Source organism: Myotis myotis, unplaced genomic scaffold (genome assembly GCF_014108235.1).
Source record: "Myotis myotis isolate mMyoMyo1 unplaced genomic scaffold, mMyoMyo1.p scaffold_m19_p_15, whole genome shotgun sequence".
Lineage (NCBI taxonomy): Eukaryota > Metazoa > Chordata > Mammalia > Chiroptera > Vespertilionidae > Myotis > Myotis myotis.
Genome location: NW_023416319.1, coordinates 38027219 through 38043400, shown reverse-complemented (window position 1 = coordinate 38043400; position 16182 = coordinate 38027219). Strand labels below are relative to the sequence as shown.

Here is a 16182-nt window from a genome sequence, read left to right as displayed (position 1 = left end):
TCCTATTCTTATTATTTATCCCTTGTGAACAACAAGGTTCCTTATTCCTTTATCCTTCATGTGAATTTATTTTTTAATGTGTGTGAAAATAAGCAGATTAAGATGTGCTTTCTCATCTCCCCTTCATTCTTTCCCAAAGGTAATATATTACTATAGTATATGAAATAATAAATTCATCTCCAATGCAATCCTATCCCATCAGGTACTTCTTTGTTTTATCTCATTACGAATAGTACCTCCCTTATTCTATAGTGAGAACCCTTACTCTGAAAAATATCTATATGTTTATTTACTGTCTCAACGCTACAGTGTACATACAATCCCCAGGGCATTTCTTTAACTGCTTTTCTGACTCCGTTTCCTCAGCCCCATGTCTTGCTCTTTTGGATTCACCTTTTATTTCAGAGGATCCCCTTCTAAATTCATGGCTTTTGGCCCAAGGTCTTACTTACATCCTTTCCAGCTATTGCCTAGCAGTCTAAGTTCCTTGTCATTTGGGCCTCTCAATAGAGCTATTCACAACATAACAACTAAAGTTCCCAAAGCAAGCAATACCTGGGAGAGAATAATCCAGGATCAAATCCTTGATGACTTTTTACTAGTAACATAGCCTAAGAAATAACATACCATCACTTACACTATATTCTATCAGACACACAGATTGGTGTGGGAAAGGAGTATCCAAAGACATGAATACCAGGAGGCGGGGGTCATTGTGGGCCATGTTGAGGGCTGGCTATTACACCTGGTAAAAATTTAAATTGTTGGATTTTGAGAAGTTTAATAATGTAGAAATTTGTATTGACTGTTAACATACTGGATAATTTTTACTGAGAAATACAACAAAACTAATAATTTTTTAAAAAGTAAGCAACTTGTTAACTCCATTAAAATAAAGTGATACAAAAGGGAGCAAAGGTCATCATAGAACAGTGATTCTCAACCTTCTGGCCCTTTAAATACAATTCCTCATGTTGTGACCCAACTATAAATTATTTTCGTTGCTACTTCATAGCTGTTATGTTGCTACTGTTATGAATCGTAATGTAAATATCTGATATGCAGGATGGTCTTAGGCGATTCCTATGAAAGGGTCGTTCGACCGTCAAAGGGGTCGCGACCCAAAGGTTGAGAACCGCTGTCACAGAACATCACTTAGTCCATGTCCAATTTTAAATGCTTGCATAGCCATAATCATTTAACCAATTATTGTGACAAAAAAAAATTTGAAAACAATGTGAGGAAAAGTGAGAAAGAGAGCTACATCCTTGTATAATGTTATGTAGTCATAGACTACTTTCTAAAATATTTAAGTCCATGAATAGTATTTATTAATATTATCATTATTTATAAACATCAAGATTTTAAATTTTAGTTCTATGGAAGTCTTTTCTTTTTGGTATCTTATTTTTTAATTATTTTTTGGCGATATTCCAAAGGCTTGAAAGGTAGCTGTAGAGTTGAATAGTACAGTTAGAAGTACTGCTCTTAATAACTGTGTAATGTTTCATAAAGCACTCATTCACTCAGATCGTTAATTTTTCCACTTGAAAAATGGCAAATTCTCACTAGTCATTGCATTTTATGATATATAATCTGTTAGGATCAAACACATTTTTCATGCATAATATTGGCTTTCTAAATATTAAAAAAATATGGACCATGGTAATAAAAATTTGTTCAATGATTTTTTTTTAAAGAAGGGTATGGGGCCTTTGTCGACGTCATGCATAAGCTTAATTGCACTTTCTGCTATAATAGCTTTCTTCCCACTTACTCAGCATAATGTAAAGCAATGGTGACAGCATTATGTTAACTTCCAATGCCAAATTCCTCTCTCATTGGTAGTTTTCAAAAATGATAGCTTTAGAAATACTGTTTTAAAATGCGTTTCATTCATGATAGAAAACATAATTTGGTGACATCATTGGAGATGATGACCTATAAGGAGTCTGAATTCTCTTTTGAACTATAAAAGAGAATGAAATCATTAAAAAAAAATAACTTGTACCCTCACCTGCTTTCAAATGCATGCAATAAGTATAGCAAGGATCACCCTGGCTGGTTTGGCTCAGTGGATAAAGGGTCGGCCCTTGGACTGAAGCATCCTGGGTTTGATTCTGGTCAAGGAAATACCTTGGTTGCAGGCCAAACCAGGTTTTGAGACCTTAAATATGTTGGATGCGCTGGCCCTTCCCTGGTCACACACATGTGGAAGGCAACTAATCAAAGTGTCTCTTTCACATCGTTTCTCTCTGTGTCTCTCCCCCTCCCTTCCACTCTCTCATATAATCGATGGAAAAATATCCTCAGATGAGAGTTAACATACATACATACATACATAATAAGACAGCAAGGATTAAGAAGGGATAAATTATTCTTGGATAACTACCAGAGAAGGCTCAAGGCCTAGGTGAAGTTGGCTCTATAGGTTTGTTAACCTCATTGCCAGACAATTAACATTAATTCTCCCAGGTACACTGAAATCTAGAAGCCCCAAGGATTTTACTTATCAAAAGGAAATAGTGTAGTTTTGGGGTTCAGAGAGTAGTCTCTGGAGTCCAATTACCAGCCCACCAATTATTAGCTGTGTGACCTCAGTTTTCTCATCTGCACGATCAGGATAGTAATATTTCCTGCCTCACGGGGCTGTGGTGTAGATTAAATGAGTCAATGCATATAAAATGGATAGCACAGTGCCAGGATGGGTGAACAAAGAATATTAGCTATTCTTTATATTCTGAATAAAATCCATAGAGAACATATAGACCTCTAAAGAGTTCAGAACTGCTTTCGAATTTGGCAGTATAAAATAGACAAGGTAATTTAAACTCAAAGCTGACAATGTATTGACCAAAAGGCTACCTTTGTTTAATAAATCTATGCACCAAAGTTCAGAAGAGTTTATCCTACCTGGCCTTTCAATTGATTAGAGTGCATTTATTTAAGGTATTCCCCTTTTGATCAATAATTGTATAACATGATGGTATATTATGTGTGAACCTTAATTTCTTGAAGCTTAGGTAGATTACAGATTCAAGACAGGTATGTCAACTTGTTATTCCTTCTAAATAACCTTTAACTGGCTACTTAAGTATATTCATTTTGTATTTTCTTGAAATCATTAAAAAGATTCACTCTCAGTCTGATCCAAGCAACCATATGTCCATTGTATGAGCAAAGCACACGCACAGCTGATGTTTAAGCTAATGAAAAGAAAAATGCATTACATGTCAGCTTTGAATAGTTCGTTTATGCTATTAGAGTGAAAAAGTAGTAGTTTCCAGCTGTACTTCAGAAATTAAACACTTGCTTCTGAAAGATTTTATTTTAATTGGAGCCAATAGTAGTTTATTAGTAAAAAGCCCCAAGAGGAATTTAAATGAAGTCATGTTGCAATACTGAAAAGGCTATTTCCCTTAAAATACCCTAAATCTTTTGCACATTATCTCACATGACAGTGAAACTAGACATTTACATGATCTTATGTTTGTCTTTCTTTTTTTTTCTCTTTTTTTTTTCCTTCAAGATCTACACAGGAAGATGATGGAAAAGTTCCATTATTGTAGAGATATAGTAACAGGTTGAAGCTGTTGATAGAGTTAAATTACTGTCTGGCACACTTGTTTAGCAGGTGAGAAAAACTCCTTAGTAGGGAAGATTATGAATGACATTTTGTTAACAATAGGACATCATAGGTTTTGAGACCATAAATATGTTGAATGTTCTTATAAACCCACATAAATATATTTTTGGAGTTTCCCAAGTGTGAACAAAACCTAAAACACATTGAAATGCATACCAAACATGATGCATTGTACCTACATTTTTGTGGCTTTTATATATTATACCAGAGGCCCGGTGCATGAAATTTGTGCACTCAGGAGGGGGTCCCTCAGCCCAGTCTGTACCCTCTCGCAGTTCAGGAGCCCTCGGGGGATGTCCATCTACTGTCTGAGGCCCACGGGCCTAAGCTGGCAGTCAGACATCCTTAGTGCTGCTATGGAGGCAGGAGAGGCTCCTGCCGCCACCACTGTGCTCACCAGCCTGTGGGAGTGCACTGAGCACCAGGGGGCAGCTCCTGCATTGAGCATCTGCCCCCTGGTGGTCAGTGCACATCATAGTGGTCATTTCACCATTCGGTCAGTTTGCATATTTGCCTTTTATTATATAGGATTATATTCATTCATTCATTTATTCATTAAATTACTCCATACAATTACTTACCTACTATATGCCAGGATAGGCACTGGGATACAATAAGGAAAAAGGTCATTGAGAAAATTTTAAACAGTGTTGTGACATGACTCATTCATAAAACAATTCATCAAGCATCTATTTGTGGCAGATACTGTTGTGCTAATGACAAGTAGGTTTTGTCAATAAGGTTATATTTAAAATGAGTCTAATGGATGAGAACTTAGGCAGGAGGGCTATGGTGAGAACTGAAGCAGAACATAATAGTGGCTAGAGGCGGTTGTCTAGAATTGGCAATGGATTTAAATATATTTATATTGTAGAGGGTATTGCACTTAGTGGACTTTGGAAATAGAGAGGGTGAAGATGAATGGGAGGTCAAAGAAGACATCTTGATTTTTTTTCCAGAGATGACTTGACACCAAGATAGAAAATAGTAGCCCTAGCGGGTTTTGCTCAGTGGACAGAGTGTTGGCCTGCAGACTAAAGGGTCCCTAGTTTGATTCCAGTCAAGGGCACATGCCAGGGTTACTGCCTTTATCTCCTGGAGGGGGTGCAGGAGGCAGCCAATTGATGATTCTCTCTCATCATTGATGTTTCTATCTCTCTCTCCCTCTCCCTTCCTCTCTGAAATAATAATAATAATAATATTAATAATAATAATAAAAGATAGAAAATAGTAGAAAAATAGTGTGTGTGTGTGTGTGTTTTTCAGGTAAAAAAATGTGTTTAGGTAAAAAGAACTGGGGGTGTTATGGAAAATTCAGATAGAATTTTTCAATGGACAGTTGGCTAAGAAGTAGGGTATAGCTGATACATTTTAGTAGGTGAAAAAATAGGGGGAACTAAATAATATGAGTTTCCATGTATATCACCAACATTTACAGATAAAGGATTTCTATCTTTCAGGTTTAGAATCATTGCTTTTATCTGTTTTTTTCCCCTCCATCTTCACATGGCACAGAGATTACTTAAACACAATATAATACAGTACAGTGCTTTAGTGTAGACTCTCCATTCTGGCAGTCTGAGTTCAATCTCTCTTATGTTATGTGTCAGCAGAATGACCTTGGGCAGGATTATTGAGTTCTCTGTGTCTTCGTCATTCAGCTATTAACCACAGATTAATACTTGGGTTGTTTTTTAAGAATCAATCACAGTGGACAATTAGAAAAGTGACTGAAATATAGTGTAGAGTTAATGAATGTTTTAAATGAAGATAATTTTTAAATCTTAATCAAAAAGACCGTCTGGATTGGCCTTACTGATAGATGCATTCCTACACTCATTCAATGTTATGCTATTTTAGCTAGAAACATAATGCATATAAAAGCAGTGATTTTTTTGATTTGTTGATAGGGAAAAAAATCTTACCAAAGAAAGTTTACAGTAGTTCTATTTTTCCTATGATACATAGTTAGTATATATAATGAAGTTTTCTTCTATTTAGCAACTCAAATTATTTCATTAAATATCTTCATGTTTACAATTTCAGCTGTTATTTATATAAATTCTTTTTGGGTTTTCTTGGGGCTCTTATTGGATAGGATGAGAAATGATAACATGGTTCCAGGCTTGGCTAAAACCAAAAATGATATAAAGGAAAAAAGATAATCTTTAAAAATATTTCCATAAAATTGTTTCTTTTCTCATTGATTCTTTTAACTTTTTGGAAATTTCAAAATGTTTTGTCTCTCTACATTAAAAAAAATACTTACAATTATATTAATCAAATATTTATTTAAAAACATGATTCTCCATTTCTTGGAAGGTTTAGAAATCAGAAAATATAAACAAGATAATCTTCTCTTTCTTATCAATTACAGCAATTCCTGAGTTTGTGACACAAGTGAATGTCGCCTTGGAAGCCCTAAATAAGAACTCTTTGCATGTGTTTGACGACAATCAATTTGTGGACATCTCAAAGAAGATCTATGATACAATTCATGATATCAGATGTTCAGTCATGATGATTCGGGTAAGTTTGCTTTACCTTTCATTGAATTATCGCAACATTCGTTACCAGCAGGAATGCCTGGAATGCTTACAAGAAATGTTTTATTTCCATGCCATAATGTCAATGCAAAATCCATTAAAAATTGAGAAATTCATATGCATCCCCAAAGTCAGATCTACTGTCACAAGCAATACTTTTACTGTGTGTTTGGTTATAACTTATGCAAATGAGCACATTTAACGGCCCTGTGTGCGGAAATGATGGGATTCGTTGTATGCAGAATTTGTTGAACTGTCACATAGCATGATCAGGAGCCAAAGAAAAATACATATAGTAATTTGCTTTCTTGTCTTGAGCAGAAAGGAAAGAATCTTTCTGATCACTCTAGTGACATTGATAGGAAAATGTGTTCACAAGAAGTTATTTCTATGGCCAATCCAATTCATACTAGATCAGAGAATCACAATCTTCTATAATCTCACTTGATGCTGGGAGTTGTCTCTTTGGGGAAATATGTGCCATCTTCCCAAGGGTATGTTTGCTTCCCAAGGATGAGCCATTGGTTGTGAGCACAGTGCATATACAGAGACCAGGACTATTTGTTTTTACTTAAATGTGAATGTGGATTATTTTCTACATGTTATTTAAAAAAACAGTGGAAGTTCTTTGGAAAATGTACAGATAATGATATAGAGATACATTATCTTAGGGTAGGTTTATCTGGAAGCAGACACTGTGGTAAGGATTTGTGTTCACCATTCGTTTATTTAGGAACAAGTGAGACAGGGAAAGTGAGGCTGGAAAGGGAGGAAAGCAATAGGTGTCTTTCTGAGTCACTATGGGCAACTGGGGGTTGTTAGTGCTGGGGAACTTGGATGGGGGGTACTACAGACCGTGCCTCAGAATTATCTCAAAAATTCAATTTATCCACCTACTTATTTACTGGAGGACGATCACCTTTCTTTAGAGGTGTCACCAGAGCCTCCCACCTCAGCCAATCAAGCCCTTGTGGCCAAAATACACAACCTTCTGACAGAGTGGCAGGTGCTTCAGTTAGAGCAGCGGTTCTCAACCTGTGGGTCGCGACCCCATTAGGGGGTCGAACAACCCTTTCACAGGGGTCGCCTAAGGCCATCGGAAAACACTATAGGGGGAAATGAACGAATACTATTAAATTATTATTTTCAGCCATCATTGTGCTTAAAAATGAAGGATAAACTATTCTTCCCTAAGATGAAAAACCAAATGAGAATGTCCATGCTTCAATGCAATGGAATCTAAACCAAGGTGGTCACGTGGGTATACACATTTATCAAAACTCATGAAACTTTACACCTAAAGTTGCATGTACATTATGTTGATGAAGTGGATTTTTAAAAAATAATGTTTATCCAGCAGCCAATATCTTAGAAAACAGTTTAACTAAGTAAAGTCCTACTAAACTGTATTGATTCGGACTAATTAGAAAGGTGTGCATGGACTACTGAAAATGCTGACATTTAGGATATGAAAAAAACTAACAGCTTTCTACTTTACAACTGGCTGCTTGCCAAATATTTCTAATGTATGGTTTCCTCTTTTGTTGATTTGTATTTCTCATATTTGTGAATCATTATGCATTATCTTAGGTCAGACCTATTTATGACCCGTGGGCCAAATATGGTCCACCATCTGTTTTGTATGGCATATGGGTGAAGAATAGTTTTAATATTTTTAAATGGTTAAAATAAATTTGAAAGAGGAGTAATATTTTTTGAAAAATTAAATTATATGAAATTCTAATTTTAGGAATACAGCCACACTCACATTTATATGGCTTTCTGTGCTACAGTTGTCAGGCAAGGTGGAGTAAGGCCAAGAGACTGCGTGGCTTGCAAAACCAAAAACATTTACTGTGTGCCTTTATGCTTGTCTTAAATACTCTGCTTCATCTTTTTACCAAAGTCCTGACTGGGTTTTCCAAGGATTCAATCGCCCTTTATTCGTCTTTCCCTTTAAATCCAATTGTCCAAATTACTTGAATATTAAAATTGTCTTTTCTTCCAGCTTCCTTGTTTTCTTCCTAGTCCCAGTCTGGGGCTCCAGGCTCCTTTCTCCATCCTCCTGTCTGCCCTGAGGGCTTCTATTCTCCTATGTGCTCTAATTTTTAAATCCTTCTTTTATGTGTCAAACTAACTGTGCTTCTTTCTTTACAAATATCATATGTATACCCTGCTACTCTGCAAATAGAGTCCTTTAGTTACTCACCTTTCTCCAAAGGCTGTAAAGAACTTTTTATATTCTCCTTGGTATTTTGCATCATTCAATCAACAGGTAAAATTAAATTTTAGGCTACCCTTTGATTAACCTACCTTTTAAAATTCCATTTTTGAGGTCTATGTGATGTTGAAATTTATCAACTTTATTCAACCATTTTACTTGTTCTTTTATTTAAGTTATAGTAGTAACAATTTGTCCAAAGATTATTGGATTATAATCGAGTTTTCATAAAATTAGTATTTGCTAAGTGAGTTTAACATACAGTGAAGGAAGGTGAGTATATGCCTTGGTTTCCTTAGGAGAAATTTGGATTATACCCCCCTTTACTGTCAAAAGTATCCAATTTGGATGATAAATTATGTTCATTCTAGTTTCTGGGCCTTGAATATACTGCTTGAGGCCAGTGCTGCACCCCACCCACTGGGAGACATCCTGCACTGCGCAGGCACTAATGATCACAGTTCCTTATCAGGCCAGTGTTTCCAACCACAGGGAACACCTGCTCTCCGTGGGCCTAACTTATCAAGTGGTAACTTCCTCTCTCCTTGCTTTGCAGACCCTTTGTTGACTGTGGAGAATCTATTCAGGTGCCTTTTCAAATTTATTTCCCACACAAAGGCTTTACTCCTTTTCATTTAAGCAGATTTCCTGCATTCATCTTAGTCACTCTACTCCTCATGCTCACAGGACTCTTGCCAGGGAGTCCCAGATAAAACACTGTTCTTTTTGGAAGTGACAGGACTCCTTTCTAGTGTCAGAACCAGTTTGTTAAGAAGCCAGTTACCAGGGGGGCTTTTTAAGGGAACTTAATAAAAGACCCTTAGCCATGTAACCTTAGCTTTATATGCAAATTGAAATCAAAGGTTAGTGGGAGGAATTCTGTAGTGAGGCTCATGCTGTTTTCTCTGAAGCCAGCGTTGAGGGTAAGGAAAAGCGGACTGTGCTGGCACTGGTCAGCGAGTGCTGACATTGTGTGCTCTCAGCACACTTCATGGCCTTCCCTCTGTGTACAGCACTCGGAGAGACTTTGGACTTAGGGAACAGAGGTGACGAGGGTAAGAAAGAGTGTTCATTGAGAAGCATGTTGGTTTAGCAACAAAGCACGGGTCAGTGATCTCTGTTGCTCCTGCTGGGAGAAAAATGCTCAGCTTGAAGTCATTCTGGGAAGTGCTCTTTCACCAAAGGGTCAAAGCCGATGGACTGGCAGGAGAGTCCATGGTCAAAAAGGCTTTGCGGCAGCCTGCACTCAAAGAGCTCTACACAAGCGCTGCTCAGGGCCTTTGACTCAAAAGTAGCTGAGTATAAGAAACCAAGCATCTCTCTTTGAAAATGCCTTCAGGGGAAATGCCTAGCGTTGCGAATAGAAGAATATTATGGCAAAGATGTTTAGTTGTGGAATCTAAAGAGATTTTGTGTTGTTGCTTGTTTCTGATAACTTCATTATTAAAAGATTTTTTTTATCAATTATTATAAATGAACTTGCATTAGTAATTGAATACATTAGTAAATTTGTAGCCAATATTAAATCTAGTACGTTTTTATTACTTTATATTTTCTTTCTATCTTAAAAAAATCTTAGGGTGTGCTGATTACTTATCTCAAATAAGTTGTTTGGTTTTTTGCCTACATTTCAAAAGTAATTTTGGGGAAGTTAAGGATATTCTAGAGAAAAGAATCTGAAAATTACAAGTTATAAAATGATGACTCTTAGAAGAGAGACTTTGGTGTAACTAATAGGAGAGAGATGGGGAATTTTATATTTGCAGTACTTGTAAAGTAAATGATGGTGTTTCGAAGGGAGACATATTCTGGAGTTTGATAGCAAAGGGTCTGTGAATGCAAGGGAAATGATGCAAATGCGGTCACACACTGATGGGAGGAGTCACAGGAGGAGATCCAGGGTTTTCAGGCACCTGGTTCGGGCCACTTTCCCTTGACTCAGAAGGAAACAGCCCAATGTCCTTACAAAGCTGTGGCCCTTCTACTTCACTGACTTCCCTTTTTTGACCAGTCAGTTCTAAACACATAAATTCCCCAAATCACTTTTTGGGCAATTTGTTGAAGAGCACTTAGCATACAACTCTTTTCCTTGCTCCTTCCCGTTGGGACACACAGCCCTCCTGCTGTTCCTCCAATTCCCCAGGCTTGCCTGCACCTTGGCATCTTTCCACTTAGAGATGCTTTCTCCAAGACTTTGCACAGCAGACTTCTTTAGGCAGATCTATCATTACCTTATATAACATCTGCATCGATCCCAGATAGAATCATATAAAAAAATAGCATCTCCCACTTAGTAGCCCTCTATGTTGTCACACAAGTTTATGTTTGTATAGTGTTCGTCATGACAAATGATGTACTTTATATGGGGAAACAGACAATATTCTACTTCTCATGAGAATGTAGGCTACATGAAAGAAAGGGTTTTTAGACCTTTAAGGTAAAAGCAGATGTTGGATTTCTTACAATTAAGTAAAGTGATTGATTTGGTTGCCAAATATGACATTTGTTTGATGCATCATCACTGGACCTCACGGAATTAAGGGCAAGGAAAATGTTACTCATTATATTTTATATTACAAAAGTGATTGGCAATAGGAAACTAACTGGATAAATACTTCACAAAGAATTAAAATTTACTTGATATTTGGCTTAAGATGGGTTTGAAAGTAACAAGGATTTCTACTAAGTATTGTACTTTTGGTCACAATGTGGTCATAAATGCACAGGCAGGTCTGTGTCAATGCTGTGTCCCTGTATGAGCTTCGATAACATTAGCTACATGTAGCTGTCTTAAAAAGTCCTGCATTTTACCTGTGCAGGTGACAAGATCCCTCTTTAAAGTTGATAATTATTTTAGAACAGTCCTGATGAGACTTCTTAATTATATGCATTAGCTCTTGGATTGTGGAAGAAAAAAGACCCTTGAGGACGGAGTATGTGGAACTCGCTGAAGTACATTTTATGTGCACCATCCCCCATTATCAGTCCCTTGGTGTTATAAGCCCCGAAAAAATCACAATTATCCACAAATTTAATGATTAAAATGTGTTTTATACTGTCTTATATTGCAGTGTTTGGAACAGAAGTCAGAAATTTAATTAAAGTCATAAAATACCGAAATATACTATAACAAAAATTATTTCTAACCCTTAAAAGATGGCTGTAAAATACATTTTAACCAGTCTATAGTGGTCTGTTTACTAAAATATATGTAAATAAAACCAGGGATTTTTGCACATACTTTATAATTACTAAAATTAGTGACTTAGGAATACATTCAGAGCACCTGTTTAACACAAATTTATTCAATAATACATTTATAGGTGGCTAACCTCTTCTAATGGATTTTGCTAATTTTACTCTTGGAAGACAAGCTTATTTAAGGCTTATCTCCATCTTCAAGGAATTTCCTTCTCTTTGCATTTATAAAATAGGGAAAACAAACATACCTGCATAGTATTATGGTTGATCTGAGTTTCAGTGGGATAACACATGCATAGCATAGCCTTAAGCAAACTCTATAGCTAGCACATCTCAAGTGCTCAATGACTTTGTATTAGTAATAGAAATGTAGTAACAGAAATACAATGAATTTGTTAGGTGTATTAGTCAGAGTAACAGATGCTTGCTGCTATAACACAAACCCCCAAATCCCAGTAGTTCAATGGTAATTTATTTATCACTTATGCACTGGTCTGATGCTAGCCAGTTTTTGTGGATAGGTCTCTACCTGGTGGGTAATGATGACTCAGTGATTCAGAAATTTCCAGTATTTTGATACTGCCATCTTTATATTCTGGCCTCTACTGTCAATACAGAAAAGGAAGAGATGGTAAATGATTGAACAGTAAGTTTGATAACTAGACTTCAATGTGGCATAGTTCCCTCTATATCCCATTGGCTAGCAGTCAAATGGGACCCAAATGAACTGCAAAAGAGCAGGTAAATGTCTTCTTCCTTTATGTCCAAGATTGTTGAACACCTAACCATTCCTGTCACAATTATTATTGCTGTATAGCAAATTATCCTAAGTTTACTGGCATAAAACAACAACCAATTTCTTATGCTAACAGATACTAAGGAATTCAGGAAGGGTATAGGTTTGTTAGCTCACATGCCCGACACTTGGACTGAGGCCTGGAAGACGAAGGAAAACTACATTTAGCCTGTCACACGGCTTGGCTTTCTCACAGCATGATGGCCTCTGGATAGTTGGGCTTTCTGCATGGCATTTTAGGAATCTGTACTAATAAAGAGCTAATATGCTAATGGCCGGGACGCCATAACGGTAAGGACCAGGTCATTAGCATATTATCTGGGGTGTTGCTCCAGAGACTGGGCGGAAGCAGGGAGGTGCCCGGAGGAGGTGGGACCATCCTGTGCCGGGGATGGCAGGGGTGAGAGCCCATAGCATCCCCCTCACCAGTCCTTTGCCACCCACCACTCGCACTCTGCGTGCCCTGCGGCCCACATGCAGCAGGCAGGAGACTTCCACACTCTCCTCTGGTGCTGTGATGGGGCAGAGCTGTCCTGATGCTTGGAGATGTGGCAGAAGTGGGGAGGTGCCTGGAGAAGGCGGGACCAGCCCGAGGTGACTGGTGGGACTGAGGGCGGGATTGCAGCGGCCAGAGAAGGTTAGAGGGTTTGGGGGCTGGGCCAGGGGCACTGGAGCTCTGTGTGGAGAGGTTCGAGTGTCAAGGCAGGGCTGCGCGTGGGTGGGTGGCGCCACGCGATTTCACGTGATGGGCTCCTAGTCTAAGAATAAGTGTGCAGTTAACAGGGCACATACAATATTTCCTTTTCTAACCTAATCTCTGAAATCACGCACTGTCATTTCTGCCATATCTATTGGTTCCAAACAAGTCAAAAGTCTCCCTGATTCAGGGGGAGGGAACATTATCTTCAATCGAAGGAGTGTAAAGGTCAGAAGAAGCCTATGGGATGGGAAATAGTGTTTCACTCATCTTTGGAAAATACGATGTGCCCACCTTATTATAATAATCTTATCATTGTCATCATCACCGTTATTTCTTACTGATTTAGTTTGTGTCCATAAGTTAAATAGCCTTCTGCTTATTAAATATATAATAAACCAGTAGAAACATTCTTAAGCTATTGCATGTAATGATTTGTTTAATAACAAATTTTGGGAGTCTGATTAATTAAATAATCTAGTTAATATCATTTTAAATTGCCACATTTTAATGTCTTCTATAAATTTATGGTTTATTTAAGATGTTAAGCTATGCACAATCTTTTTGATTCCTTTCTCTTAGAAAATTCCTTTGAAATAGTAATATCTAGTAAGTACAAAGTAGAATAAAAGTTTTAAGAAGTGCGTGTAGAATATGAAATTACCATGAATTGGATAGCACAGCATGAAGGGGGCATCATATTAAGGAACAATTTTCTACCAGTTCTACAGTCTCCTCAGTCAACTACTTGAAAAGTATTTCAGTACTTTCTATCTTTCAACACTCTTCTATGTTTTCAGAACACAGATATTTGAGGCATGATCTTTGTTCTCAAGTCACGGAGATTCTCACAGAGCAGACATGCAATTATATGATAGGACTTTATTGTGACAAGTGCTGTAATGGAGGCATATAGAATCATCATTGGAAATGTAGAGATTTTAATCCTGCCATGGCAACATCATGCAAAGATGTATCTATTTGTTGATATTGGAGTTGTACTTTGATGAATGAGTAGGAGTTTTGTAGTTGGAATTATGATTTAGGACATTTGCAAGGATGTAGAATAAAGGCATGTTCGAGAATCCCAATTAGGTCTGGGTGCCTGAATCCCAGCATATAGTGGAAGAACACTGGAAAAATCAGTAGAATCTGGATTCTTAAGACTTTTACACCATGTCAAAGAGCCATGACCTTGTCAAATGGAACAGAATTACTAGGCTTCCCACAGGTTACTCAAGACTCATTCAGTAGGGTTTGGGTGGGGACATAAATGCTCCACCTCACCCACTATAACTGTCCACTTCAAGCTGCCTAATATTTAAAAACTGAGGTTCTTCTAGCAAGAGAGAAAGGAGAAATTCATGATTGGGTAGACAACAAACAATCCCTTACAAAATATTTACTTATTAGGATAGAAATTTCAATCAAATACTAATTTACTGTTTATGCCTCACTAAGTATATTTATTGAGTGTAATTTGAAAGAATTGCTTTTTGTTAGATTACGAAACCTCTCCAAAGGGACTTTGGAGCTAATTATATAAAGAACATTATATTAATAACAATAGCAATAATAATAGGAAAGAAGTGAGGCTTCTGTTTGGAACGAACCAGCACCTTTGTGTTGGCAATGAGCCGAAGCCAAGCATATGCCGGCAGTATTTCTACTGCCTAACTGTCTCCAAGGAGATTTCAGAAATCGGACCGATAGTCAGGCATGTTCACCACGAGAGCAGCCAAGGTGAAGGGATTGAAGTGATGTCTCGCCAGCCTCAGGGACTCGTTGAGTCTGTTCCAGAATATAACATGCCACTGATTACAGAGGATTTGGTGTTAAATTGACAGAAGAAATTACTAGTCAAAATGCAAGTGGGGGATGTAAATGCAAAAAAATATGGACTTACCAAGTAGTGCACAGAGAATCATTTTCTCCGCCAGGTGCCATGCTTCTTTATTAAATCCGAAGTTTCTCATGTTAGCTTCAAAAGGACCACATCAATCAGAGGAGGTTGAAAGACAGTGTTATGCTGTGATGAACACTGGATTAGAAAGCAGAAGACCTTGATCCTAGTTGCAGGTACATAATATAGCAGCTATGGAGTCCTGGTTCCCTCCTTCAACACTGAGTTACGAAGTGTTCTAAAGTATAAGTAGGGCTAATCACACTTACGTGCTTACATCACATATTTTAGGGAGTCCTCCCTTCTTTCCTTCTCTCTCTCTCTCTCTCTCTCTCTCTCTCTCTCTCTCTCTCTCTCTCTCTCTTTCTCTCTCTCTTTCTCTTTCTCTCTCCCTCCCTCTGTCTCCCTTTCTCTTTATTAATTGCATTTTAAATATTTATTTTTATGTTATTATTGAATGCCTACTGTGTGCCAATAAATCTGTCACACTTGTAGGCATATAGAGACGGATATGATATATAAGATCTCTTTTTTCATGCAGTTTATATTTTAGTGGAATGAGAGAGAAAATAAAGAAATAGACAAGGTAATTATGATGAGTGATATAAAGAAAGTAGGATGATGTGATGGAGAGAAAATTGACATGAGAGAGAACATTTAAAACACAATAGTCAGGTAAGGCTGAGAAGATAAAATTTGACTTAATAAGAATTAGGCTGAGTTAGCAATTTTAAGACAGGAGAAAGTTGCAGGCAAACGAGAGTAAATGCAAAGACGACAACAATGGAAAAATGATAGTTATGCCTAAAGAGCAGGAAGGGGGCTAAAATAGGGAGTGGAGGAGGAAGTGATATAATATGATTTTAGAGAGCTAGACGTAGAAGAGATTATTTTGGCCTTGTCAGATATGTTAAGCAGCTTGGATTTTGTTGCAAAGCCCTGGAAACTATTGCGATATCTTTAACAGGTGACCCCATTTTCATTTTAATAAATATCCTCTTGCTTTGGTTGAACGTTGACTTTCTAAAAGGCCACCAAAGAGTGTTACTCAAGCAACATTAAGTTTATTAGAACTTGGTGCAGTGAAAGAGAATAGCACCTTGACAGTCGTACTTATGTACCCAAATGCTCTTTGCAGGATTTTAAGGCCTGTGCTGAGTGACTTTAATGTG

The 16182-nt window shown here is 37.4% G+C and overlaps 1 protein-coding gene across 1 annotated transcript in view; it reads left to right on the top strand.

Annotated features, from left to right (window-relative positions):
- The window catches only part of CTNNA3 (catenin alpha 3), a 1292302-nt gene that overhangs the window by 1026883 nt on the left and 249237 nt on the right, over positions 1-16182 (top strand). The window contains exon 13 of the mRNA XM_036336865.1: positions 6024-6175. Within this exon, the coding sequence (XP_036192758.1) occupies positions 6024-6175 (152 nt within the window). The remainder of the gene's footprint in view (positions 1-6023; positions 6176-16182) is intronic.